A 13,998-nucleotide genomic window follows, 5' to 3' on the forward strand; every position below is an offset into this window, starting at 1 on the left:
CCCTCCCTCCCTCATCCCCTGCACCCCTCCCCCTCTCCCACGCCCCTCCCTCCCTCATCCCCTGCACCCCTCCCCGTCTCCCTCACTCCATCCTTCCCTCGCACCCCTCCCCGTCTCCCTCACCCCATCCTTCCCTCGCACCCCTCCCCGTCTCCCTCACCCCATCCTTCCCTCGCACCCCTCACCGTCCCTCTCTCGCACTGCTCCCTGTCTCCATCACCCTCTCTCACTCCGTCCCTCCCTCACACCCCTCCTCATCTCCGTCACCCCCTCCTTCTCCTGCGCCCCTCCCGGTCAACCCCTCCCCTACACCCCACGCCGTCTCTGTGTCCTGGGATGCCGGTGTTGTGCTGGGTTTGTCTGTCAGAAATGAGGGTCCAGACGTAGCAAAAAACTCTATTTATTATTTACAAGAAAAGGGGGTTACTTAACAACCCCGTTGCCAATGAGTTCCCTCTCCCTCCCCAAACCGCTGTCTGAGCGACCGGAGCCGGGCGCTGGGCCGATTCAGTCACCCGCGTAACGCCGGGTGGGGAGGTCGGGTCCCTCCTTCTCCCCCGCCCGCATTCGCCCCGTATCCCTCCCAAACGCGGAGGTCCAGGGGAGGGTCTGTCTCGCACGGTATCCCTGAGAGGTTACAAAAAAGATTTTTTTAAAAAGGGCTCGGAGCACAGAGTGAGAGGTGGGGGTCACATTCTCCCGGTGAGCGATCGAGATTCTGGAGAGTTCTGTGTGCTGGGGTACAGGGACACGGTTCCCTGAAAGTGGAGTCACAGGTAGACGGGGACCCTGGGGAGTGTTGTAGAACAGAGGGACCAAGGGGTACAGGGACACAGTTCCCTGAAAGTGGAGTCATAGGTAGACGGGGACCCTGGGGAGTGTTGTAGAACAGAGGGGCCCAGGGGTACAGGGACACGGTTCCCTGAAAGTGGAGTCACAGGTAGACAGGGACCCTGGGGAGTGTTGTAGAACAGAGGGACCAAGGGGTACAGGGACACAGTTCCCTGAAAGTGGAGTCACGGGTAGACGGAGACCCTGGGGAGTGTCGTGGAACAGAGGGACCCAGGGGTACAGGGACACGGTTCCCTGAAAGTGGAGTCACGGGTAGACAGGGACCCTGGGGAGTGTCGTGGAACAGAGGGACCCAGGGGTACAGGGACACGGTTCCCTGAAAGTGGAGTCACGGGTAGACAGCGACCTTGGGGAGTGTCGTGGAACAGAGGGACCTAGGGGTACCGGGATACGGTTCCCTGAAAGTGGAGTCACGGGTAGACGGGGACCCTGGGGAGTGTTGTGGAACAGAGGGCCCAGGGGTACAGGGACACGGTTCCCTGAAAGTGGAGTCACGGGTAGACAGGACAGTGACCTTCACCTTCGACACGCTGACCTTCATCAGTCGGGACACTGAGTACGGGAGTCGGGGGGTCACGTCCCAGTTGTACGAGACGTCGGTGAGGCCGCGCGTGGAGTACGGTGTTCGGTTTCAGTCGCCCTGCTGAGGGAAAGATGCCGCGGAGCTGGAAAGAGTGCAGAGGGAGATTTACGAGGAAGTTGCCGGGACTCGAGGGACTGAGTTATGGAGAGAGGTCGGGACTTTATTCCCTGGAGCGTAGGGGTGACCTTACAGAGGGGTATAAAACCACGGGGGGGGGGGGGGGGGCTACAGACAGTGTGAATGTACACAGACTTTAACCCCAGGGTCGGGGAATCGAGAACCAGAGGGCACAGGTTGAAGGTGAGAGGGGGAGAGAGATTTAACAGGGACCCTTGGGGCAACTTCTCACCCGGAGGGTGGTCTGTCTGTGGAAGGAGCTGCCGGAGGAAGTGGTCGAGGCAGGTACATTAACGACACTCGGACAGGGACACGGATAGGAAAGGTTTAGAGGGATACGGGTGGTCCGTCTGTGGAAGGAGCTGCCGGAGGAAGTGGTCGAGGCAGGTACATTAACGACACTCGGACAGGGACACGGATAGGAAAGGTTTAGAGGGATACGGGCGGTCCGTCTGTGGAAGGAGCTGCCGGAGGAAGTGGTCGAGGCAGGTACATTAACGACACTCGGACAGGGTCACGGATAGGAAAGGTTTAGAGGGATACGGGTGGTCCGTCTGTGGAAGGAGCTGCCGGAGGAAGTGGTCGAGGCAGGTACATTAACGACACTCGGACAGGGACACGGATAGGAAAGGTTTAGAGGGATACGGGTGGTCCGTCTGTGGAAGGAGCTGCCGGAGGAAGTGGTCGAGGCAGGTACATTAACGACACTCGGACAGGGTCACGGATAGGAAAGGTTTAGAGGGATACGGGTGGTCCATCTGTGGAAGGAGCTGCCGGAGGAAGTTGTCAAGGCAGGTACATTAACGACACTCGGACAGGGACATGGATAGGAAAGGTTTAGAGGGATACGGGACAACTCCCCTCTCCACTCTGAAGCCAGTGCTCTCTCTCTCTCACGCCCTCCGCCTCACACTCTCCCACCCTCTTCCTTTCACTCTCCCCCTCATTCACTCCATCTCCCACGCACCCTCGCTGTCTCTCTCTCTCTCTCACACACACACACTCACATTCTCTCTCTCACTCCCCCTCCCCACTCCACTCTGCCTACGCCTCCTCCTCCCCCCTCCCCCGCCCCTCAGGGGACCTCGGAAGCCTCCTCGGAGAGGTGCTCCCCCTTGCCCGTCTCCTGCTCGGGCCGGGGGCCGCTCTGCCGCAGGGTCCCGCGGCCCCCCGCCTCCTGCTGGGGGTAGGGAAGGCTCCTGGCCTCGGCCTCCCCCCTCTCCTCCACCGCCGCCTCCGCCTCGTCCTCGTCCTCCTCCTCCTCTTCGGCGGCCGCGTCCGTCAGCTCCCGGCTCTGAATCAGTCCCATGTAGACGCAGGCGGGGTTGTAAATGAACACTGGGCCTGGCGGAGAGAGAGGGACAGATCACGTTTCAAAATTTCAGAGTGATGTCGAAATCGACAGCAAGTCGCAGGCCCTTCGGCCCATAATGTTGTGCCGACTGTACTCACGAATCCGCCTGGAATTTCCCTACTGCATACCCTCTATTTTTCTAAGCTCCGTGCACCATCCAAAAGTCTCTGAAAAGACCCTATCGTGTCCACCTCCACCACCGTTCCCGGCAGCCCGTTCCACACACTCACCACTCTCCGAGTAAAACACTTACCCCTGACCACCTCTGTACCTACTCCCCAGCAACATAAACCTGTGTCCTCTTGTGGCAACCATTTCAGCCCCGGGAAAAAGCCTCTGACTATCCACACAATCAATGCCTCTCATCATCTTACACACCTCTATCAGGTCACCTCTCGTCCTCCTTCGCTCCGAGGAGAAAAGGCCGAGTTCACTCGACCAATTCTCATAAGGCATGCTCCCCAATCCAGACAACTTCCTTGTAAATCTCCTCTGCACCCTTTCTACAGCTTCCACATCCTTCCTGTAGTGAGGTGACCAGAACTGAGCACAGTACTCCAAGTGGGGTCTGACCAGGGTCCAGATAGACCCCCCCCCCCCCAACAACCGGAATTTGTCCGGAGACGAGTCGGCAGTCGATGTTTCAGGCCTGGAGTCGCCCGCCGCCCTCTGTGCCCCTCCCCCGAGATCACCGCCTCGTGTCCTGCCCTGCAAAAAGCGCCTACTCCTGCCGCAACAGAGACTTAGAACATAGGTGCAGGAGTCGAGCCTGCACCGCCATTCGGTATGATCGTGGCTGATCATCCAACTCAGGACCCGGTACCTGCTTTCCCTCCGTACCCCCTGATCCCTTTAGCCACAAGGGCCATATCTAACTTGCTCTTAAATATAGCCAATGAACCGGCCTCAACTGTTTCCTGTGGCAGAGAATTCCACAGATTCACCACTCTCTGTGTGAAGAAGTTTTTCCTCATCTCGGTTCTAAAAGGCTTCCCCTTTATCCTTAAACTGTCACCCCTCGTTCGGGAACAATCTTACTGCATCTAGCCTGTCCAATTTTATACGTTTCAATAAGATTCCCCCCCCCCCCCAATCTTCTAAATTCCAGCGAGTATAAGCCCAGTCGATCCAGTCTTTCTTCATCTGAAAGTCCTGCCATGCCAGGAATCAATCGGACTCTCTGAACATTTCCTCGTTTATCCGTGGCGATATTACGACCCAGGGAGACCGAGACCACCCTGGAATTCGCTGACGTCTCAGGTAGCACACCAGGTGCGATGAAGCAGCCCAGAGGAGGGAGATTGAAAATCTGTCCGTGGGATCAGAGACCGAGGAGGAGAGAGGACGGGAGGCCCACGAGCCAGCCCTCGAGGTTAGATCGGAGGCGGAGAGGGTTGGTGACTTCACTTTCCTGGGCACTACTCTTTCATCAATAGAAATCATAGAAGAGCACAGCATATTACAGACCCTTCGGACCACAATGTAGTGCCGACCCTCAAACCCTGCCTCCCATAACCCCCCCCCACCTTAAATCCCTCCATATACCTGTCAACTAGTCTCATAAACTTCACGAGTGTATCTGCCTCCACCACTGACTCAGGCAGTGCATTCCACGCACCAACCACTCTCTGAGTGAAAACCCTTCCTCTAATATCCCCCTTGAACTTCCCTCCCCTCACCTTAAAGCCATGTCCTCTTGTGGTGCCCTGGGGAAGAGGCGCTGGCTGCCCACTCTGTCTATTCCTCATAATATCTTGTACACCTCAATCATGTCTCCTCTCATCCTCCTTCTCTCCAAAGAGTAAAGCCCTAGCTCCCTTAATCTCTGATCATAATGCGTATTCTCTAAACCAGGCAGCATCCTGGTAAATCTCCTCTGTACCCTTTCCAATGCTTCCACATCCTTCCTGTAGTGAGGGGACCAGAACTGGACACAGCACTCCAAGTGTGGCCGAACCAGAGTTTTATAGAGCTGCATCATTACAATGCGACTCTTAGACTCCATCCCTCGACTTATGAAAGCTGACACCCCATAAGCTTTCTTAACTACCCCATCTACCTCTGAGACAACTTTCAAGGATCTGTGGACATGTACCCCCAGGTCCCTCTGCTCCTCGCACTACCAAGTATCCTGCCACTTACGTTGTCCTCTGCCTTGGAGTTTGTCCTTCCAAAGTGTACCACCTCACACTTCTCCGGGTTGAACTCCATCTGCCACTTCTCAGCCCACTCCTGCATCCTCTCAATGTCTCTACAATCTTCGACAATCCTCGACACTATCTACAACACCACTGACCTTTCGCAAGACCACACCTGACAAGATCGTACAAGATACAAGATCTATTAGTAGGAGGTGCAGATTGTACCAGCTGTCTGCGTCACACCCTGGCGTGGGAACACCCCACGAGCAGAAATACCCTGCAATTGGCCCAGGACATCACGGGTAAAGCCCTCCCCACCATCGAGCACATCGACACAAAAGCAGCCTGCATCATCAGGGACCCCCACCACCCAGGAAAAGCTCTCTTCTCGCTGCTGTTAAAAGGAAGGAGGTACGGGAATGTCAGGACCCACACCGCCAGGTTCAGGGACAGTTATCACCCCTCAACCATCAGGAAGGAGGTACAGGAGCCTCAGGATCAACACAACCAGGTTCAGGGACAGTGATCAACACTCCACCATCAAGGAGGAGGTACAGGAGCCTCAGGACCCACACCACCAGGTTCAGGAACAGTTATCACCCCTCAACCATCAGGAAGGAGGTACAGGAGCCTCAGGACCCACACCACCAGGTTCAGGGACAGTTATCACCCCTCAACCATCAGGAAAGAGGTACAGGAGTCTCAGGACCCACACCACCAGGTTCAGGGACAGTTATCACCCCTCAACCATCAGGAAGGAGGTACAGGAGCCTCAGGATCAACACAACCAGGTTCAGGAAAAGTTATCACCCCTCAACCATCAGGAAGGAGGTACAGGAGCCTCAGGATCAACACAACCAGATTCAGGGACAGTGATCAACACTCAACCATCAGGAAGGAGGTACAGGAGCCTCAGGATCAACACAACCAGGTTCAGGGACAGTGATCAACACTCCACCATCAAGGAGGAGGTACAGGAGCCTCAGGACCCACGCCACCAGGTTCAGGAACAGTTCTCACCCCTCAACCATCAGGAAGGAGGTACAGGAGTCTCAGGACCCAGACCACCAGGTTCAGGGACAGTTATCACCCCTCAACCATCAGGAAGGAGGTACAGGTGCCTCAGGACCCACACCACCAGGTTCAGGGACAGTTATCACCCCTCAACCATCAGGAAGGAGGTACGGGAGCCTCAGGACCCAGACCACCAGTTTCAGGGACAGTTATCACCCCTCAACCATCAGGAAGGAGGTACAGGAGCCTCAGGACTCACACCACCAGGTTCAGGAACAGTTATCACCCCTCAACCATCAGGAAGGAGGTACGGGAGCCTCAGGACCCACACCACCAGGTTCAGGGACAGTTATCACCCCTCAACCATCAGGAAGGAGGTACGGGAGCCTCAGGACCCACACCACCAGGTTCAGGGACAGTTATCACCCCTCAACCATCAGGAAGGAGGTACGGGAGCCTCAGGACCCACACCACCAGGTTCAGGGACAGTTATCACCCCTCAACCATCAGGAAGGAGGTACGGGAGCCTCAGGACCCACACCACCAGGTTCAGGGACAGTTATCACCCCACAACCATCAGGAAGGAGGTACAGGAGTCTCAGGGCCCACACCACCATGTAGAGGGAACAGTTGTTACTGTAACATGCAAAGAAGAGGCAGAAGGGATAAAGAGGCGGGAAAATCATATGGACGTCCACTTTGGCCCCAATTGGGGCGGGAAAACAAAGATGGGAGGTGCAAGGGGACGTGGGGAGCTCGAATCAGTGATGAGAAAGGCAAACTCAACGTTGGGATTCATTTGGACCATCAGAGCTCAGGCTTTATAACAACAGTCAGATCTCTACGTGCTGCATCCTAGACTCCCCACTACAGGACACATCCTCACCACATACACTCTATCCGTGTCCTCTGGTCCTAGACTCCCCCACTACAGGAAACATCCTCTCCACATCCAGTCTATCTGTGTCCTCTGGTCCCAGACTCCCCCACTACAGGAAACATCCTCTCCACATCCAGTCTATCTTTGTCCTCTGGTCCTAGACTCCCCCACTACAGGAAACATCCTCTCCACATCCACTCTATCTGTGTCCTCTGGTCCTAGACTCCCCCCACTACAGGAAACATCCTCTCCACATCCACTCTATCTTTGTCCTCTGGTCCTAGACACCCCCACTATAGGAAACATCCTCTCCACATCCACTCTATCTGTGTCCTCTGGTCCTAGACTCCCCCCACTACAGGAAACATCCTCTCCACATCCACTCTGTCTGTGTCCTCTGGTCCTAGACTCCCCCCACTACAGGAAACATCCTCTCCACATCCACTCTATCTGTGTCCTCTGGTCCTAGACACCCCCACTATAGGAAACATCGTCTCCACATCCACTCTATCTGTGTCCTCTGGTACTAGACTCCCCCACTACAGGAAACATCCTCTCCACATCCACTCTGTCTGTGTCCTCTGGTCCTAGACTGCCCCACTACAGGAAACATCCTCTCCACATCCACTCTATCAGTGTCCTCTGGACCCAGACTCCCCCACTATAGGAAACATCCTCTCCACATCCACTCTATCTGTGTCCTCTGGTCCTAGACTCCCCCACTACAGGAAACATCCTCTCCACATCCACTCTATCAGTGTCCTCTGGTCCTAGACTCCCCCACTACAGGAAACATCCTCTCCACATCCACTCTATCTGTGTCCTCTGGTCCCAGACTCCCCCACTACAGGAAACATCCTCTCCACATCCACTCTATCTGTTTCCTCTGGTCCTAGACTCCCCCACTATAGGAAACATCTTCTCCACATCCACTCTATCTGTGTCCTCTGGTCCTATATTCCCCCACTATAGGAAACATCCTCTCCACATCCACTCTATCTGTGTCCTCTGGTCCTAGACTCTCCCACTACAGGAAACATCCTCTCCACATCCACTCTATCAGTGTCCTCTGGTCCCAGACTCCCCCACTATAGGAAACATCCTCTCCACATCCACTCTATCAGTGTCCTCTGGTCCCAGACTCCCCCACTGTAGGAAACATCCTCACCACATACACTCTATCTGTGTCCTCTGGTGCTAGACTCCCCCACTGTAGGAAACATCCTCTCCACATCCACTCTATCCGTGTCCTCTGGTCCTAGACTCCCCCACTGTAGGAAACATCCTCTCGAAATCCACTCCATCTGTGTCCTCTGGTCCTAGAATCCCCCACTATAGGAAACATCCTCACCACATCCACTCTATCTGTGTCCTCTGGTCCTAGACTCCCCCACTACAGGAAACATCCTCTCCACATCCACTCTATTTGTGTCCTCTGGTCCTAGACTCCCCCAGTATAGGAAACATCCTCTCCACATCCACTCTATCTGTGTCCTCTGGTCCTAGACTCCCCCCACCAGGGGAAACATCCTCTCCACATCCACTCTATCTGTGTCCTCTGGTCCTAGACTTCCCCACTACAGGAAACATCCTCTCCACATCCACTCTATCTGTGTCCACTGGTCCTAGACTCCCCCATTATCAGAAACATTATCTCCACATCCACTCTATCTGTGTTCTCGGTCATTCTTGGCTTTTGGCGCCAAAGATCCGGGACCCGTTTCAAGAGTGCCGGAGATCGGAGGGCACGTTCAGGGACGTTGGCAATCCCTTATTTGGACGATTGCAAGTTTGGTCACCTACCCACAGTCAAATTGAAAGCATACAGAGAATGATGATGAGAAAGTTGCCGGGTCTGAGTTATAGTGAAAGTGGCTTTTTCCACTGAGGTTAGGTGAAAGGTCATAGGTCTGATCGTGCACAGTTCCCGTCTCCGTATCCCCCCGGGTCAGACCCACACACACCGGGAGCACCGTGTACAGTTCCCGTCTCCGTATCTCCCTGGGTCAGACCCACACACACCGGGAGCACCGTGCACAGTTCCCGTCTCCATATCCCCCTGGGTCAGACCCACACACACCGGGAGCACCGTACACAGTTCCCGTCTCCGTATCCCCCCCCCCCCCCCGGGTCACACCGACACACCGGGAGCACCGTGCACAGTTCCCGTCTCCGTATCCCCCCGGGTCAGACCCACACACACCGGGAGCACCGTACGCAGTTCCCGTCTCCGTATCCCCCCCGGGTCAGACCCAGACACTCCGGGAGGACCGTGCACAGTTCCCGTCTCCGTATCCGCTCGGGTCAGATCCTCACACAACGGGAGCACCGTGCACAGTTCCCATCTCCGTATCCCCCTGGGTCAGACCCACACACAACGGGAGCACCGTGCACAGTTCTCGTCTCCGTATCCCCCCCTGGGTCAGACCCACACACACCGGGAGCACCGTACACAGTTCCCGTCTCTGTATCCCCCCGGGTCAGACCCACACACACCGGGAGCACCGTGCACAGTTCCCGTTTCCGTATCCCCCAGGGTCAGACCCACACACACCAGGAGCACCGTGCACAGTTCCCGTCTCCGTCTCCCCTGGGTCAGACTCACACACACCGGGAGCACCGTGCACAGTTCCCGTCTCCGTATCCCCCCGCGTCAGACCCACACACACCGAGAGCACCGTGTACAGTTCCCGTCTCCGTATCCCCCCCGGGACAGACCCACACACACCGGGAGCACCGTGCACAGTTTCCTTCTCCGTATCCCCCTGGGTCAGACCCACACACACCAGGAGCACCGTGCACAGTTCCCGTCTCCGTATCCCCCTGGGTCAGACCCACACACACCAGGAGTACCGTGCACAGTTCCCGTCTCCGTATCCCCCGGGTCAGACCCACACACACCGGGAACACCGTGCACAGTTCCCGTCTCCGTATCCCCCCGGGTCAGACCCACACACACCAGGAGCACCGTGCACAGTTTCCTTCTCCGTATCCCCCTGGGTCAGACCCACACACACCAGGAGCACCGTGCACAGTTCCCGTCTCCGTATCCCCCTGGGTCAGACCCACACACACCAGGAGTACCGTGCACAGTTCCCGTCTCCGTATCCCCCGGGTCAGACCCACACACACCGGGAACACCGTGCACAGTTCCCGTCTCCGTATCCCCCCGGGTCAGACCCACACACACCAGGAGCACCGTGCACAGTTCCTGTCTCCGTATCCCCCCCGGGTCAGACCCACACACACCGGGAACACAGTGCATACTTCCCATCTCCATATGCCCCCAGGGTCAGACCCACACACACCGGGAGCACCGTGCACAGTTCCCGTCTCCGTCTCCCCCCGGGTCAGACTCACACACACCGGGAACACAGTGCATACTTCCCATCTCCATATGCCCCCAGGGTCAGACCCACACACACCGGGAGCACCGTGCATACTTCCCATCTCCATATGCCCCCAGGGTCAGACCCACACACACCGGGAGCACCGTGCATACTTCCCATCTCCATATGCCCCCAGGGTCAGACCCACACACACCGGGAGCACCGTGCACAGTTCCCGTCTCCGTATCCCCCCGGGACAGACCCACACACACCGGGAGCACCGTGTACAGTTCCCGTCTCCGTATCCCCCCCGGGACAGACCCACACACACCGGGAGCACCGTGCACAGTTCCCGTCTCCGTATCCCCCCGGGTCAGACCCACACACACCGGGAGCACCGTGCACAGTTCCCGTCTCCGTATCCCCCCGGGTCAGACCCACACACACCGGGAGCACCGTGTACAGTTCCCGTCTCCGTATCCCCCCCGGGACAGACCCACACACACCGGGAGCACCGTGCACAGTTCCCGTCTCCGTATCCCCCCGGGTCAGACCCACACACACCGGGAGCACCGTGCACAGTTCCCGTCTCCGTATCCCCCCGGGTCAGACCCACACACCGGGAGCACCGTGCACAGTTCCCGTCTCCGTATCCCCCCGGGTCAGACCCACACACACCGGGAGCACCGTGCACAGTTCCCGTCTCCGTATCCCCCCGGGTCAGACCCACACACACCGGGAGCACCGTGCACAGTTCCCGTCTCCGTATCCCCCTGGGTCAGACCCACACACACCGGGAGCACCGTGCACAGTTCCCGTCTCCGTATCCCCCCCTGGGTCAGACCCACACACACCGGGAGCACCGTGCACAGTTCCCGTCTCCGTATCCCCCCCTGGGTCAGACCCACACACACCAGGAGCACCGTGCACAGTTCCCGCATCCGTATCCCCCCCGGGTCAGACCCACTCACACCGGGAGCACCATGCACAGTTCCCGAATCCGTATCCCCCCCTGGGTCAGACCCACACACACCGGGAGCACCGTGCACAGTTCCCGCATCCGTATCCCCCCCGGGTCAGACCCACACACACCGGGACCACCGTGCACAGTTCCCGTCTCCGTATCCCCCCGGGTCAGACCCACACACACCGGGAGCACCGTGCACAGTTCCCATCTCCGTATCCCCCCCGGGTCAGACCCACACACACCGGGAGCACCGTGCACAGTTCCCGTCTCCGTATGCCCCCAGGGTCAGACCCACACACACCGGGAGCACCGTGCACAGTTCCCGTCTCCGTCTCCCCCCCGGGTCAGACCCACACACACCGGGAGCACCGTGCACAGTTCCCGTCTCCGTATCCCCCCGGGTCAGACCCACACACACCGGGAGCACCGTGCACAGTTCCCGTCTCCGTATCCCTCCCCAGGTCAGACCCACACACACCGGGAGCACCGTGCACAGTTCCCATCTCCGTATCCCCCCGGGTCAGACCCACACACACCAGGAGCACCATGCACAGTTCCCGTCTCCGTCTCCCCCCCTGGGTCAGACCCACACACACCAGGAGCACCGTGCACAGTTCCCGTCTCCGTATCCCCCCGGGTCAGACCCACACACACCGGGAGCACCGTGCACAGTTCCCGTCTCCGTATCCCCCCGGGTCAGACCCACACACACCGGGAGCACCGTGCACAGTTCCCGTCTCCGTATCCCCCCGGGTCAGACCCACACACACCGGGAGCACCGTGCACAGTTCCCGTCTCCGTATCCCCCCGGGTCAGACCCACACACACCGGGAGCACCGTGCACAGTTCCCGTCTCCGTATCCCCCCGGGTCAGACCCACACACACCGGGAGCACCGTGCACAGTTCCCATCTCCGTATCCCCCCCGGGTCAGACCCACACACACCGGGAGCACCGTGCACAGTTCCCGTCTCCGTATCCCCCCCGGGTCAGACCCACACACCGGGAGCACCGTGCACAGTTCCCATCTCCATATGCCCCCAGGGTCAGACCCACACACACCGGGAGCACCGTGCACAGTTCCCGTCTCCGTCTCCCCCCCGGGTCAGACCCACACACACCGGGAGCACCGTGCACAGTTCCCGTCTCCGTATCCCCCCGGGTCAGACCCACACACACCGGGAGCACCGTGCACAGTTCCCGTCTCCGTATCCCTCCCCAGGTCAGACCCACACACACCGGGAGCACCGTGCACAGTTCCCATCTCCGTATCCCCCCGGGTCAGACCCACACACACCAGGAGCACCATGCACAGTTCCCGTCTCCATCTCCCCCCCTGGGTCAGACCCACACACACCAGGAGCACCGTGCACAGTTCCCGTCTCCGTATCCCCCCGGGTCAGACCCACACACACCGGGAGCACCGTGCACAGTTCCCATCTCCGTATCCCCCCCAGGTCAGACCCACACACACCGGGAGCACCGTGCACAGTTCCCGTCTCCGTATCCCCCCGGGTCAGACCCACACACACCGGGAGCACTGTGCACAGTTCCCGTCTCCGTATCCCCCCCCGGGTCAGACCCACACAAACCAGGAGCACCGTGCACAGTTCCCGTCTCCGTATCCCCCCGGGTCAGACCCACACACACCAGGAGCACCATGCACAGTTCCCGTCTCCGTCTCCCCCCCTGGGTCAGACCCACACACACCAGGAGCACCGTGCACAGTTCCCGTCTCCGTATCCCCCCGGGTCAGACCCACACACACCAGGAGCACCGTGCACAGTTCCCGTCTCCGTATCCCCCCGGGTCAGACCCACATACACCGGGAGCACCGTGCACAGTTCCCGTCTCCGTATCCCCCCCGGGTCAGACCCACACACACCGGGAGCACCGTGCACAGTTCCCGTCTCCGTATCCCCCCGGGTCAGACCCACACACACCGGGAGCACCGTGCACAGTTCCCGTCTCCGTATCCCCCCCGGGTCAGACCCACACACACCGGGAGCACCGTGCACAGTTCCCGTCTCCGTATCCCCCCGGGTCAGACACACAGAAACCAGGAGCACCGTGCACAGTTCCCGTCTCCGTATACCCCCGGGTCAGACCCACACACACCGGGAGCACCGTGCACAGTTCCCATCTCCTGTGTGTGATACCTTCTCCATCCCTGAAATCTCCGTTCATCTGTAAAACGCTGGGAATGTTAAAACCCCCCGCACCCCACCGTCCGTGCCGGAAAGGAATCTCTCTCTGCCCCTGAAACACGAGCCCTGACGTTACCGCGCCGTTGGCGAGTCTCCCCCGCGGTAACTCACCGACGAAGCCGGCTGCCTGCTCGCCCCCGGACTCGATCCCCTCAACTGCGCCGTGTGTGGCCCCGGGCCTCGCCACCGGTTCCTGTGCCCTGCCGCGGAGCAGCTCCTCCTGGGGGGAGGAGGCCGAGGGGGGGCCGGCGAGGCAGGCCTCCTGCGGAGCGGGGGCCTCCGTCCCGACGGCGGGGGCCGGCGGGAAGAGGAAATCCTCGGACCGGGTGGCATCCGGAGAGTGCTGGTCGGCGTGGTGAGCCTGTGGGGGTTGGCGGGGTGGAGAGAGAGTGCGTGTGTTCAAAATTTAAAGCTCAAAATAAACTCATCGCAGAACCGTTATCACAGTCAGAATCAAGTTTATAAAATAAAGGAGCTGAAGCGGACCATTCGGCCCATCAAGTCTGCTCTACCACTCCAATTCTTTCTGTCAGCCCCACTCCCCTGCCTTCTCCC

General features: G+C 58.7%; 1 protein-coding gene across 1 annotated transcript in view; it reads right to left on the minus strand.

The window, feature by feature from the left end:
- Positions 1-384: 384 nt before the first annotated feature.
- Positions 385-13,998, minus strand: part of LOC132387701 (tumor necrosis factor receptor superfamily member 3-like) — a 42,504-nt gene continuing 28,890 nt past the window's right edge. The window contains exons 6-7 of the mRNA XM_059960063.1: positions 13,555-13,804; positions 385-2,896 (exon numbers count right to left, since the gene is read on the minus strand). Coding sequence (XP_059816046.1) covers positions 2,628-2,896; positions 13,555-13,804 — 519 coding nt within the window. The 3' untranslated portion in view covers positions 385-2,627. The remainder of the gene's footprint in view (positions 2,897-13,554; positions 13,805-13,998) is intronic.

Source organism: Hypanus sabinus, unplaced genomic scaffold (assembly GCF_030144855.1).
Source record: "Hypanus sabinus isolate sHypSab1 unplaced genomic scaffold, sHypSab1.hap1 scaffold_2111, whole genome shotgun sequence".
NCBI classification, from domain to species: Eukaryota; Metazoa; Chordata; class Chondrichthyes; order Myliobatiformes; family Dasyatidae; genus Hypanus; species Hypanus sabinus.